The sequence below is a fragment of the Pelodiscus sinensis genome, chromosome 6, assembly GCF_052426305.1.
Source record: "Pelodiscus sinensis isolate ZL-2025 chromosome 6, ASM5242630v1, whole genome shotgun sequence".
In the NCBI taxonomy this organism is placed as follows: Eukaryota; Metazoa; Chordata; order Testudines; family Trionychidae; genus Pelodiscus; species Pelodiscus sinensis.
In genome coordinates, this window is record NC_143057.1 from 34,061,018 (window position 1) to 34,076,713 (window position 15,696).

The following is a 15,696-nucleotide window of genomic DNA, read 5'->3' on the forward strand; positions in this document are numbered from 1 at the left end:
CTGCAAGTGGACCCCCTTAAGATGACACACATGTATAAACAAGAGCAGAATCTTGCCCAGTGTATTTGTACCTGGAAGGGGCAAAAGAAGATCCCTATAATTCTATTTAAGCAAACAGGAAAAAAAAATTCCATCCCAGGCTCTCTTGGCCCAATCCTGCTTCCATCAAAACGAGCGGCAAACTCTCCCTGACTACATTGGGGCAGGATCAGGCCCTGTGTACCATGACATTATTTAATCACGCAAAAACATTCAAAAGGTGTAAATTCAGTACATATTTCCAGATAGAAATCTCCCTTTCCCCAAAACAAACCATCAGAGCAAGCCCTAATGGGATGTAGCTTCCTTGCAGATCAAGTGCTACCCAGATCGATTTTTGCCTAAGTCCTTAGGGCGGTCTGACTGGATATTCAGTTTGTGTCCATCAATGGCAGTCTTGTCATGCCACTCATGTTTCTGGCTTCCATGTGCTTGTTGGTCATGTTGTGGCATTCCTTGGTACATGTCTGGAATTCACTGGTCTTCCATTCTAATATGTCCATGAAAAATAACAGACCTTCTCAAGCCCTCAGTGGACCCCCTCCACAAATGCTGGGAGGAAAGAAGAGGCTTGCAGCGTCACTCTGATAAATAACAGATCTGGGCTCTGGTGGATCAGGCAGAAGGATGAATTCCAGAATCAGAACCTTGATGAAGAGCACACAGCCAGCTCTTCCTTCTCATCTGTAGCAAGCAAGCTCCAGTTCCCGCATCTCTGCTGATGCCAATGGCTGTAGTCCATCCTGGGAATAGAGGCATGTAACCTGGTCCAAAGCCACCTTAGGCTGCAGCTGGGAGAAGTGGTTTGGAAAAATAAATAAGCATTGGCCATACCTCAGCCAAAACTCGAAACTAAACTAAACTCAAACCATCGAAGAATTAGAGTGGATGTGGAAAGCATCTCCCCTGCCCTGAAGAAGATGCCAGAAGCCTCTTTTCCACCTTGTGCATTGGTGAGCCCCTTGAGTGTTTATGCTGGTTGACCAGGGCTCAACTCCTGAGGGGCATTCACTGCTTCAAAAACTTTAAGAAGGGATGGGAAAGGTGGAGCCACAGTCCAGCCTGTACCCACTCCTACCTGGTGCACTGGCCAACAGAGCTGTCTAACTCTAGTGGAACGTCCAAGGAGTAGCACAGGCAGCACTTTTCTAATATGGATTAGTTACTGTACTTGGTTGATTTTATTATCTAGCACATCTGATGAACACTAGGATGTCACACTTTAATGAAACAGATGGTGTCTCAGGGGTGTTCTCACTTTTCATCAACATTAGACCATCAGTTAGTAACCTAACGAGGCACGGGCATCTTGATTCCAGGTCTTCCATGAGAGCCATTAATGTGGAGGGAAACCTGACCCAGGCAGAGAAGTTGATTTGAGAGCCATCATGTAGTTCTTGTTGCTAGGAAACCCCTTCATTTGTCTGTCCACGTTGGGAGGGCTGCTTTCTTCAGTGTGTGACTTGTTTAGGTTATGCTGCTAATACAAACTCAGAGGTGTAGAATACTTATATAAAGTAATATATAGGCTATGGATGCAATGTAGTCCATTTTATTACATGACACACTGATTACTTTTAATAGAAAAAGAAAATTCAAGCTATTTAAGATTAAATTTCAAACAGCCCTAAGAACAAGCAACAAAAATGCCCACTGGAGTAAGATACATTCTTTTCAACAGGTATGAAATAGGAAAAAACATGCAAATATTTTAGAAAAAACACTGCAATTATGGATACAGATTCACCTCTAACTCCAATGGATGCTACCAGGTTTTGGCACCCTAGTGAATTAACCAGTTTGCCTATTCCCAAGGCTGACTCTCTAGATAGGATTCCCTCATTCTCATGTGTTGCTTCAGTATAAAGAAATCAAAGTCAAAATATGTTGGAAATACAAAAGCAGAGCACAGTAAACATAGTATCCATTCCTCTCATTCATCTGCTAGCCTGAACACTGGTAGTATCATTGGTCATTGATATGGTCTATGCTGAGGGACTAGCATTTCTGCTCCCCGCTGCTTCTGCTTTATGTAGTGCCACTGGAAGTTTCCCCAAGACCACCAAACTTTGACTTCAGCCCACTCTAGAAAAGAGGACCCTTCCTTGGAGCTCAGAATCAAGAACTTCAGCTGCAACACAGCTAAACGAAAACACCGATGCATGCACACAATGGTAATCCATAGAATAACTACTTTTGTTGCTAATACTTGGTAGTAATGTGCCTGACTGGTAAATGTTGTGTCCTGGATTATTAGCACCCTGCTTAGATCAAAGCACTTACATTTCTCATTAACAAGTTTATGGAAAAACAAGGAATCATGTGGCACCTTAACAACTAACAGATTTATTTGGGCATAAGCTTTGGTGGGTAAAAACCACTTTGTCAGATTTTAGTCTTTAAAGTGACACAGGACTCCTTGTTGTTTTTGCAGAATCAGACTAAAATGGCTACCCCTCTGCAACTTAACAAGTTTATCTATGAGCTCCATGGAGCAAATCAGATTGTATTGGCATATCCACAAAATATTCACCAAGAAGCTGTTACAATAAACACTGCTGTGAATAGTCCTATCGAAACCAAGTTCTACATATAGAAGAGTTTACAGGACTAGGCTCTATATTCCCAGATTCCTTTTCCGCTGGACACTTTTCTATTCTATTCACGTCATCTGTCATATGTAATTGATTCTTCCTCTCCTCAGAGGGAAAATTATCTTTGCAGTGTGATGTTTTGTTTTGGAAGGGGCTTGTTTTTCCAATGTACAGGCTGCTGAGGGTTTATAGTAGTAAAGGTGAACAAATGCACTGTCCATTTGGAGTGGAAGATGGTGAGGTCTGTGAAGGTCCTTAATTTCCATCGGAGTTAAATCCACAGTCTTAGACTGACCTGTTGAAAAGATCTGTCTCCAGCACAGACGAGAGTTACCTTTTATGGTAGAAAATTCCGCTGTATCCAGGGAGCAGAGTTGTAAACCGCCGTTCTCATCCCGAAGTTTTAGGTGATCTTTTAGATATCCTGGGCTCAGGCCACTGAGAAAATAAGGACTGAGCCCTAACTTGACTTGATAATTTATGAAAAGTGAATAGAGAGTGCAGAGGACTTGTTTGATATGTTTTGCTGAGGAGACATATGGCAGCATCATGTATTAGCTGGCATGTCCTAGAGACACAGTGCTCAGTGATAGGTACTCTAGGATAATATATATATATTTTTGGATGGTCAAGTATTTGGAGGGGTTGCCCTGAAACATTACATTGTTCAGATAACCATGTCTGAAAGACAATCCAGAAGACTCACATCTTCCACAATATTTTAAAGCACAACTTAATTCAAACATGTTTCATCATTCCATCAGAGCTGAAGAGCGTTAGATTATAAAAATCTTCTCTTCTCTGTATCTCTTACTACATCTGTATCTTGCACAGCTCAAAAAACATTACTGACATTTAACCAAAAAAAGGCAGTAACAATGATTATATTAATAAAAAGGGGAGCTGTTAACAGACTCCTGTCTATCTCTGAAACATACTGTATTGAGCTAATGCCGTGTCCTTGTGTGTCAAATGTGCAGTGATTTCATGGCTGACAGACCCATCACACTGTGCCTTCCAGGACAATCACATGCTATATGATGTGAGAGTGAATCATGTAAGAATGAATCATGACTTATTTACAAGCTGGAAGGAGAGCACAAGCATCAGGTTTGCATTAGCTTTGCATATGGTTCAGTGCACATATCAGTGAATTATGTGGCAGTAATGTCATAATGAGTATATACCACACAGTATGCCTCTTCCAAAAGATTAACAATTCAGACACTGAAAGGGCTTGGGCAATTCTTTGTATTCACTGGACGGAAACATGATAGTGCTGTCAACAATCTACAGGCATTGCAACAGCCTAGTGATCCTGCAGTATCCAGCCTTTTCCTTCTAGGATATTATGAACTGAGCACCTTTGAGACACCACAAAACAAAGGCATTTGTTGTACTAATCACGGTATGTTGCCTTTAACTTGCTAGTCACATACTTCTTGGAAAGAACAGCTCTAACTGCACAAAATCGATTGCCACCATTATTAAAGGTAGGTAAACATAGACTTCATGAGCTGTAGCAAGAAAATTACTTAGCACAACATCATATTAATTGCAAATTCACTTCCCACATGTTCAAGTGTCTCTTGGAATAATATAAAGGAATTTCTGAGTCATGTAGGCAGGGACTCTGGGCTGGGGCATGGAGATGGGATGCAAGCTATGGGATGGGGCCAGGAATGAGGTGCTTAGGGTGCAGGAGGGGTTTCTGAATTTGGAGGGGCTCAGGTCTGGGAGAGGGGATTGTTAGGACACAGGTTACCTCTGGTGGCTCCCAGTCAGTGAGGCGGTGGGATGGTAAGGCAGGCTTCCTGCCTGGCACAATGGACCACACTGCACTGTGGAAGTGGCCAGCAGCAGGTCCATTTCCCCACCCCAAGCTCTGGCTCCACACTCCCATTGGCTGGTTCCTGCTTTGTTGCCAGACACTGCCGAGCAAAAATAGATTCAGCTCATTTGGGGCTTATTTTGAAATGAGATTGGCTTTGCTTTTTGGGTTGTTTGTTTTTTTTAATCTTGTGAGAACTAGCTACTCATCTCCACCTAGGAGGAGGACCTGCTGCTGGCTGCTTCCAGGGGACAGTGCAGTCTGCAGTGCCAGGATAGGCAGGAAACTGACCTTAGCACCCCCACTGGTCACCCTTCAGTAAGGCGATCCAGTACCTGACTTTCCACGACCCAGTACGGGGTTGCACCCCATAATTTGAAAATCACTGTCTTAAAGCAAAGTGATGCTGAAGATGCAATTTAGCAAAATGGCGGTTTTTCATGACTTTTTAGAACAAATAGGGAAACAATCTCTTAAGCCCTGTACAGGCTTTAAACATGCAAAATGTTTTAAGAGAGCTCCTGTACTATAAGGAAATATGCCCGACTCTATCTTAAGAAGCAACAGCTGATAGCAAGACTCAAAATAGGCAAGAATTGATGCTTCTCTGCTCCCACCCTCCTCCTTTCTATCACCTCCTATGAAGCCTTCATTGTAGGTCGTGGGATAAGTAATTAGCATTAATGTCACTGCCAAAGTGTAGTGGGCAAAGGTTACAAAATGCTCCTCAATAACATGGTAACAAATGGACCAGTAATCATTCTCCCTTCCCTCTTTTCCTTCCTTAATACAGCTATAAAGATGGGCCGGAATTAAGATCCTGCATAGAAACACCCCTGAATTTCAGGATAGCTCAGGTCAAATTTTCAAAGCTTTGGTCCAGATTTCCTTCTTAGTAAAAAAATGAAGCAAACTGGTTAGTGTAATTGCCTTAAACTTCTTGATTCAAGTTAATTAAAACATTCATATCTACAAAAAATGGGTCAGAACTATCATTCACTCTACATGCAAACATGCAGAAAGACAACCGACAATTATTTTTTAGAACAGAAGAGGTTTCATTTAGTGGAACATGTTGATTAAAAAAGCTACACACATTCCCTACATTTTCTGGTTCTTGTTTAGGAACAAGAAATTTGATGTTAAAAAGAAGAAACATTATGTAAAGTAGAATCTAGAATATTTCTCTTCTTTCATCTCTCATCATAGTCAGAAATCAAGCAAATTTCAAGAGGCATAAAAGATTGAAGATGAGGTGTTCAAACTAAAAATGTTAGGTCTTCAAACTCTTGAGCAAAATATCAGTGCTGCCCTCGGTGTGCTACAAAATCACGTATGTCAACAGAGCATCAAAGATTATGTAAATAAATTACCCTCAAAGGTTCAATCTCCTCCTGAGATAAGAGAATATCACTTCAATGAAAATGCTGTCTTATATTAATAATAGGGATGAAGAGGGATCACCTTCACATTTACTGAGAAAGAAGACACTTATACTGGTACTGACACTTATGCTGATACTTGCAAAAACGATGTTCTGGATCAGACAGGCCCACAGCAGGGTATATAATCTGATCACTAACTTAGTATTGCGATAGGAGCTGGTACAGTCAAGAACTTTTTAAATAAACAAAGTATGACCCTTCCCTGGCTTATAAATTATCCTCTTTAGCTTCCCAGAGAAGCAGATAGGCAGAGCACTGCTGGGGTTGAAGTCTTTGGGGCGTACATGGTGGTATTCAGACTTGGCAAAAATACATAAAAAAAAGCAGAACTTCAAGTTGAAGGAGCTCATCTGCAGTGCTATGTCAGTGGATGGAATATCCTGGGGCTGAATTTGGGTGTTGTTTTGCCAAATTATGTGGGGTGTATCGATTATAACATTCCTACTAGTACTAGTGCTCTACCAATGATTCCAAAGTAAGCTACAAACATTAACATTGCTGTATATAACCTGGTGGGTTAAAGAACCTTAGGTTAAGAGAATGGAATGCAGGAATAGATTTTTAACCCACTGTAGCCAGTAGCCCTTTGATATATAGGTAAAACCTAAACTATGGTCTGTGGCCAAGCTATCCCCCAGAAACCTGCTGTTCAGTTGGAGCAAAGAGACAAAGCCTAGCTGAAGCCAAAACAGGTTAACAGGCCAGACACAGAAAAGCGGCCCTGTCTGTTTATAAGCTAGGCAGCACAACACCAAACGGACATCCATAATTGGATACCACTATTACGAATTTCGCATATACACTCAAGTTTATGGTCCTGAGAGGTGCCCCACAGTCTGCATGGGAAAGAGATACCCAGCTGCCCTCTTAAGGCCAACCACGAATTGTTGCTAAGGAACTAGAAATAGCGCCCCCCTTTCATGAGCCCAACTTGCTAATTTACCAAAGACATATTATAAACAATTGCTGCTGCATATGTTTCTTTGTTTTGTTTTTGCTTTATACCCCTAGACAAGCACCTATGGACTACACCTATCACCTATCGGGAAGACACCATTACAATGCGTATGCATCCCAATCAGAATATGGAGGCTCGTCTCAGGATCCAAACTTGTGAGCTAATTGGGAGCTGGAGATTTACATCCAAAGAGAGGCATGCTTGCCTAAATGCCCTGGAATGAATGGATGTGTCCCTTTAAACACCACATTCTGGATCCTAGTAGAATAGCAATTAATACAGTGGGAGAGTGTGTTATGGATGGCATATTCAAGCAGACCACTGTGGTACTCACTAATCGTGTGGAGTGCTTGTGTGTGGTATCTACTACACCTGTTACCTGGAGTAACCAGACAGCCAGTATACCTCCCATCCATGAATATGAGTGCAGTGCCCCACCACCCAGGGGTGGAATGTAGGGGTAAATTATACATGTGAAGTATAGCGGCGGTGAGGCCTGCATTCTCCCTCCTTTCCCATTCTCCCCCTCCCCATTCCCTACTACTGATGAGCCAGAAGCAAGCCTCTAGGAACATACGCCATTGTAGCAAGAACAAATTGTAGATAAGGGCGGGAACATAATCTTGTTTACCTAAATGTACTGATCATGTAAACAAAGTCAAAGGACAAGCAGTACAGCTGAGCCATACTGGCTGTGTCCAGACTCCATGCCTCCGTCGACGGAGGCATGTAGATTAGCCAGATCGGAAGAGGGAAATGAAGCCGCGATTAAAATAATCGCGGCTTCATTTAAATTTAAATGGCTGCCCCGATCTGCCGATCAGCTGTTTGTCGGCAGATCGGGAGAGTCTGGACGCGATGCCCCGACAAAGAAGCCTTTCTTCATCGACACAGGTAAGCCTCGTGAAACCAGGTTTACCTGTGTCGATGAAGAAAGGCTTCTTTGTCGGGGCATCGCGTCCAGACTCTCCCGATCTGCCGACAAACAGCTGATCGGCAGATCGGGGCAGCCATTTAAATTTAAATGAAGCCGCGATTATTTTAATCGCGGCTTCATTTCCCTCTTCCGATCTGGCTAATCTACATGCCTCCGTCGACGGAGGCATGGAGTCTGGACACAGCCTCTGTAACAAGCAATGAGTAACCCCCAGATATTTCCAAGCTGCCACAAACAAGGTAGATACACAGTATTTAAAGCTGCACCAGAGCACAGCAATTTGGACCTCACCGATGGGCTTTTGGTACCAGTGCCTCGGAAGCTGAGACAGTCTCCCACTTCATCTGCAGCTGAAATGGGGTTCCCGGCTAGCCGAAGGGATGTAAGAAATGCCGCTTTTCCTATCATGTTGTTTTTTTAGTTAAGGGGCACAGCTGATAGCTGTCAGGAAATAAACTGCTTGTGTTTGACAGATACCTGTGTAGCGTCCTTTGTACTTTGAGAACCCAGTGTCAGACCTGAGACTTACTCTTGCTGGCAACACCTACTAACAAATAGGGATCAAGACCTGCAGTTTCTGTGACTGCAGAATGTCAAGTTTTCACAATTTTAGCAGAGGATAAATGAAAGATCCTGTTAAAATCAAAATAAAACATGTTTCCTGGACTTGGGCTTTTATTTATTTAATTTAAGCAATACATGATTTTTGGTTTGTTTGGTTCAATTACTTTCCCTTGAGTCCATGTAAAAATTTCCACAATGAATGCCTCGAAATTTTAACTACTCTTTTTACTATGGAGTAGCAACAAAACATCCATGGTAATCACAAACCAAATGATGGCATCTTTTAAAAATGCCACTGTGTTTTATTGTGTTAAAAATAAAGAGACCCATATATGTTCTTTAAAAAGCCTTTGGTTTCTTCTATTTTTTTAAACAAAGAAACAGCTACCGCTGTAGTGAAATAATGTCTGCTCATTTCCTTGTTTGGCAGTCACCAAACCAAATGAGTATGGGCTCAGTGCACTGATATTTAAATAATAAAATTATTTAAACGGGACATTGCTAATTTACAGTTCTGTGCAGACATTTCCTACACATTTGAAAGGAAACATTTGTCTAGAAAACCAAATCAAAATCTAAAATGCAAGGATAGACATGATATTCTCTGCTTGGGCATAAGGAAAGTTAATGGGGTGCGCAAAAATTAATGCCTGGCTTGGCTTTATGAGTCAAAACAAAATCAACACCATTTAGAGATTTTTTTGGTAAAATCACATCATGTATGATCATCAGACATGGGTGCCTGGATATTTGCATTGTACATTGGCTCATCTGTGCCTTGTAATCATGCTCAGTCATCAGAAATCAAAAGCAAAGTAAAGCTCTTAAGCAAGTCAAACTTGAACCACCTGAAGACTTGATTAGGGAAAGAGAAGGTGTTATTTGCAGCTATGTTAGAACTAGAGGGATCTCCCCATACTTTCCCCTTCTTTGTAAGCTATGTCACAATCCTTCTTTTCATTCTTTGAGTCTCACAATACACCAGTTCATCAACCAAAGGAGCGGCTATTGATTATATAAGGCATTCATCTCCCTGCTCAGGCTGAGTGCTATTCTTTCACCACAAGCCCAGGGCAAGAGACCAGGAGAAATTCAGTCCTGGAATAAGCAGGCACAATTCCCATTAACCATGTCAATCCAGTACTAATTTGGCCACATTATCACACCCAAGTCTCCCATGCAGTACCATACTCCGCCAAATCCAGCGGTGGCAGCAGCTTGCCGACAGCTGTAGGAAACATTCATAGGCAACAGAATGGCACCCCAAAACTACCACCTGGCCTTCTGGTTCTTAATTCAGCACAGTGATTTAGCTGGCCTTGTTATCAGTCATGGGGGATCATATTTCTGGGATTCCATGCAAACATCAGACCATTTAAAAAAAAAAAGAGGCGATCACATTTCATTATTTTCCATTTCAGGTAGAGTACAGAAACATTAGAAAGAGTTTGACACTTTAGGACTGTAAAACATATGAAACCCGTCCTGCTCTTTGAATTTTAATACTATATAAATATAATAAACTTCTTGAATGTAAATACTATATAAATTACTCATATCGCCGTATGAAAGAAAGAGAACTTGGACCTTCTTCACAATGGACCTAGATACTGAGTTGTGCATTTGAAGCTTGTAGCAAGTGAGATGACAGAAATGCTAGTTCTGGGGAACATGTGCTGTTTATAGATGGCAGTCACCCATTACAGTTTACATAATAAATATTACCAGAAATATTCCCAAAAGAATTACTTGATGTTTAACAATATTGTTTAACTTTTCATCCAATGCAGATTGTGATAAAGAACAATGAGAGCATTTCTAGATAGCTTATTTTTACTCTCTCTTTCTACAAAGATGAGCTTGATCCTCCAAACACCAGCTCAGACGAAGAACAGTTCTATTTTGCCTCAGAATCCCAGTTTAAATTATTTTTGTGTTTACAAGCAGATCTTTGTCACAAACTGCTTGAACCTTTTTTGATGCATCATACCATGAAATCGGTAAAACAATCATGTGCAGTAGGACTAATTGTGAGAGTGTCTGCAAGACTGAATCCAAAGTAAATCAAAACCTGCAAACATTTAAAAGCAAATGAACAGGTGACTTGCCATAATGCAATATTTTAAGCTTATTGAATAGAAGAACAGAGTATATGATCATTACCAGAAGCCTAGGTATCACATATGCTGGTGTCAGTTTGGAATAATTCCATTAAGAACCTAGCCCACTATCTCCCTGCTCTCTCTTATTTTCCTTCATAGAGTCGCCAAAGTTAGAGTTAAAGATGTAGTTTCCTCTTAAAATCTTGCCAATTTTACCTAAGCATATGAGGTTACCTCTATCTGAAGCCTCCAGTTGTATGCCTTTCTACTAATTATACGAAAGACTCTGAATACTGCCAATACTATGACTATCTGTCTGCAAACACTGATTGTTATCTAAGGTAAGTGGTAAGATTTTAAGGGCCACCACGTCTTCCCCAGTATTACAGCAAGTCTTCCAGTCCATTATTCTGCTGGTTCCCTAGAGAGCCCAAATGAATAACACAGAAGACAGATGGCTTTTTGCAGACTGTATCTTTGACATCTTTTGAGAAAGAGTCTATGTCAATTGACTAATTAAAGGTTGAAACTCTCTACTCCAGAACTCTCTGGTCCAGCAACTCTCCATGTGTAGACCAGTATGATTTTAGTTATCTGTATGTCCACTTTTCATGGGTGTGGGTACGTTTCCTATGGTCCCATAAAGTTTGTTTATAGCCACCAGTCCTAGGCCTTGGTGCTCTCTGCTGTTATTTAGCTCTAATTCATCCCTAAATGTCCACTCACAGACCAGTAAGTCGTGAATGTGTCGGTACGCTGATAGACAATATTGACCTCCTGTGGACCGAAAAATTTTCTGGTTTGGAACAGGTCAGGTCCTGAGGATGCTGGATTAGAAAGATTCAACCTGTACTTGGTGATTCATCATAATGTAAGCACACACCCCCATACAGTACATCTTACCTATGTTTCTATGACTGTGCCACAAATTCTTTTTTTGGTTAAAATTGGTTCCAATTTTTTGGACAAACTATCAACTATTGTTTAAGAACCAATTACAAACACTAATTTACAATAGACCGTTATAAATTAGACAAATTATCAAGTACGTTTTACAGAGCATAGAGATAGCTGAATTTTATAGTTGAGCCTTCTTTTCTATGCACACTGATGTTTCCTTTGACATAGTTAGTACTGATCAAGGATTTTAGGAGAAGAAACAGGATGTTTTAAATGTTAATGCATGTATTACATTGTGAAGTCTGAGAAGCAGTTGAATTACTGTTTCCTCCTATAATTTATCATTTACATACTTTATACTCTGCCAGTATATGCAGGGTTATAGCACCTCAGAGACAGAATTAAAACATTTTGATTTTTCATGGACTGACTGTGCAGTGAAACTATTACCTTTTAGCAGTGCTGTCAGGATAGCTAAATCAATGTCCTGGTGTCCTTCTGATCCCATGCGAAATACTGTAATCTGCAATTTGAGAAGACAATTCCACCATCAGAAACGTGTGCAGTTTTTGCTCATATAGAAATTAAAACAGTACACTTGATATGAAAAGACCCCCATGGTTGCAGACTGATCATCTAGACATAGTTATAGAGCAACAAGTATATTAGATGGCATTAACATGAATAAGATTTCTGTGCCATATAATTCACCACAGTAAATGCCATTATTGACCATACAATGGACCGTAGGCAGAATCTTTTGATTGAGAGCGACAGGGCCAAAATTGAGGAGGAAATTATATTCTTGTGTTAAACCCCAGTGCAATAATAAATTTGACCCATTAAATCTAATTTTAATTTATCGGGGATGAATTTGTGCAGTAAGCTTATAAGCAGAAAACAGAATTGATGGACCCTTGTTAAATGTTTATCATTCAGACCACAACCCTATTCAGCAGCATGATTTCAGACAGCAGAAAGATCACTGACCTAGTCATAAAATATGGACATTTCTGAAGTGGATACTAGACTGGTTGGCTGCTGGGAAGGAGGCATTAAAATCTTGTAATGAACCAATGAAATTCCATCACTGAATAACGATAGGGCTGGGTCCTTTCTCTTAGACCAGTCACTCTCTCATCATTGCCAGCCACAGAGCAGGAGCGGGGAGGGATAGTATTGTATGAGGTTGGGGAGAACCACCAAATAGTCACAGCACAACATCCTGACGTGACTTTGCGTTTTTGTTGTGATTTTGCATCAGTGGGTGATGACGTGGGGTTTGGATGATGCAATATCACCTAGCAAACATCTCCACGTGTTATCAGAACGTTATGCTGTGTTCATTCTGTGGCTCTCGGTAATGCCACTGAACGTCACAGTCTCTTTCCTACTTGGGAAGGCCAAGTATTATGTCTATCCAATGTTTCCGGATTTGGAAACATTGAAACAAAGAGGTAACTGGGGATAATAGAAAAATAAACCACACATGGCAGAAGTCAACAAATGGTAGCTCAGAAAGCAGGCTGTAGCCACATGCCATGGAATCAGTACCAAGGTTGAAAAACCTATCACTGGGGTAAAAGCAGAAAGAAGCAATATTCACATAACTACACACAAAAAGCCCAACTCATTGAACCAAACAAACAATACCACTCCACCACAATGGATTGCTGCTCTATTAAAAATAAAACAAAACTACAAACCTTTCATTACCATAACACTAAAAGAGGCCAGAGCCAAATGTAAAAAATGCAAACAAATTTAAAAATAGAGAGGCCATGTAAGCTGCTAGAAAAAGAGATTTACACAAAGCAAAACCCAAGGACTAAAAAGAGGGAAAGGAAAAAGATATAAATAATTAAATTAGAGATGGACTATGAAAGTGGCATTCAGATCCAGATCAGGTTTCGATCTAACCAGTACAAAATTTCGTCAGACTTTCGTTCCAAATGGTAGATGAGCCAGAGGATCAACTGATCTCATAAACTTTTAGTCATGCAGAATAGCTGAAATCTTCTGAGATGAACAGCCCTTGTCAGATTTCCACCATATTGGGACAAAATCTCAAGATAAAGGTTGTTATCCTGAGGTCTAGATGGCTATGGAATGAGCCAAAAACCATGGCATGGGTTTTGAGCCAGGGAAAATGGTTCATCTGTGACATCAGGCAAAAACACAACTTCTCTCTCTCATGTTCACAACACATATAGTTGTATGGAAGACAGCATGCAAACTAAAGTGATAATATGTTAGAGAAGAAAACAATAAGAAACACATGGTCCAAATCTTAGTGAGTACTTGCCATTCTCACTGTACTCAAAGAGGGTTGCAGATGCTCACTGTCAGTCATTACGGTTCCTATAAATCTATCTCCTCTATGTCTTAGTCTTCAAAACATCATCTGCCTTAAAAATTTTGCAGTTCTCCCACTCATAGCTTGGGGTGAGAGCTTTATTCCCTTGGCTCTCACTGTGATAACTTCAGCAGGTCTGACAGGCTACGTCTACACTGCAGCCTTTGTTGGCAGACACAATGCAAATGAAGCGCTCACTAGCACTTCTCGTGCTCTCAGTTGCATAGTCTCTTCCGATCCATTTTGTAGAAGAGGTTTTTGCACAAAAAAACCACAGTGTAGATGGGGCAAAAACCCCTTTTGTGCAAGATCCTGTGTACCTGCTCTTTTGAGGAATAATGGTTCTTGCACAAAAGGGTTTTTTTTTTTGCACAAAATGGCCAGGTCTATACTGTGGTTTTTTGCGCAAAAACCGACAAAGGCTGCAATGTAGACATAGCCACAGAGGCTCAGATCCTCTAATTCTCTTCCCTTCAAGAGCAATGACTGGTTATTAGAGTGACTAGACAGTCTCACTAAAGCAAAGTCTTATTTATTTAAATTAAAGGCATGCAAGAGAAAACAGTCTTTAAAACAATAAAACAAGACAATATTTAACAGTCGTCTCTCTGATGGAATTAAATTCCAGAAAGCTGGGTTCCTTCTATGAGTAGAGTCCTCATTATAGAACCAAGAAACTATTTTTACCAATGTCAGCAGTTTGTCATCAAGCTAGGTGGATTCAGATTTAATTTTTTTTCTGAGGTAATAATTACAAGGTTAAGGAAAAAGCTTTTGGAGGAATATTTTATACATCTCCATAGAACAAAGATCAGCAATATGTGCAAAACTGTCAGTAGCACAGCTGACTTTTGTACCTTGATGCACTGTGGTTGCTATTGGGCTGCTGTAATTCCTGGGCTGTTAATTAAAGAACGGGGCTGCATGTTCCTGTCAGCTTTTATTAGGAATACATCTGCACCTGTCACTCATTTGTTTTTTACCATCTCTCTCTCTAAGAAACAACAAAAGGGATAAAATAATACCTGGGAGAAGCAGAGAGATGAGGGGAAAAGGAGCCATGCCTGTGTAGAAATCATGAATTTTACTAATACCCACCTTCTCAGAGATAAAGGATGAGGGGCCAGAAATGAACTGCATTGTTTTTTTCCAGTGTTATATTTGTTTAGAGTGGCTGTAAAGAGGCTACTTAGCCATCCATTAGGGATTTTTACATGTGCTTTGCAGAGCTATGGATTGTTTAGGTGCCCATCAATTTCCACATTCCCAGGGATGAGCATTTAGGGCCAAATCCTGTGAGGCAAAACTCTCACTGAACCTGATAAATGCAAAGCATCCATAATAGACACTGAAATAAAGCTGAATGATTCATGTTGAACACCTTTGCGATACAGGACTATAATGAAGGTTTTGGGTGAGCAAGGAGTTAGATAGAATATCCAAATCTTTTGCTCCCAATGTATCCACCAAGGAATAGACTGTTTCACATATCATTAATGTCTGTCTCCTGATTGCTACTATTTCCAGCTAGCCTAGTAGAGCAAATATTTTCAGTAGACTGAAAAGAAGAATTTTGATACTTTTAAAACAGCTCATTGACCACTTGGGGTAGTTAAAATTTGCACTGACATTTGCAGAGTAACCATTTCTAAGTACAGATAATAAAGGTAAGTGTCAGCGATGCAAAGATGGGCTTTCTAATGGTAATCACACTATTTCCCTCACTTGATGTGTATACATCATTCTCTCATTAAGATGAAAAGAGAACTGTACATCTAGGCATTGAGAAAAGCTAAACTTTTTGGGGGGGCGATCAAATTTTATTTTATTTAAAGGAACTTTATTTAAGCTTAACTATTGGGTTGCTACCACAATTCTAAAATAATAGCACTTAGATCATAGGTTTGCAACAGACACTACTCCACATTTCTTTGATGTTCACCTACATTTTTATTTTCTAAATTTTATTC

General features: G+C 40.4%; 1 protein-coding gene across 4 annotated transcripts in view; it reads right to left on the reverse strand.

The window, feature by feature from the left end:
* The window catches only part of TRPM3 (transient receptor potential cation channel subfamily M member 3), a 591,213-nt gene that overhangs the window by 81,735 nt on the left and 493,782 nt on the right, over positions 1-15,696 (reverse strand). For all 4 annotated transcript variants that reach the window (XM_089779235.1, XM_075931703.2, XM_089779234.1 and 1 more), the window contains exon 9: positions 11,821-11,893. In XM_089779235.1, the coding sequence (XP_089635361.1) occupies positions 11,821-11,893 (73 nt within the window). The remainder of the gene's footprint in view (positions 1-11,820; positions 11,894-15,696) is intronic.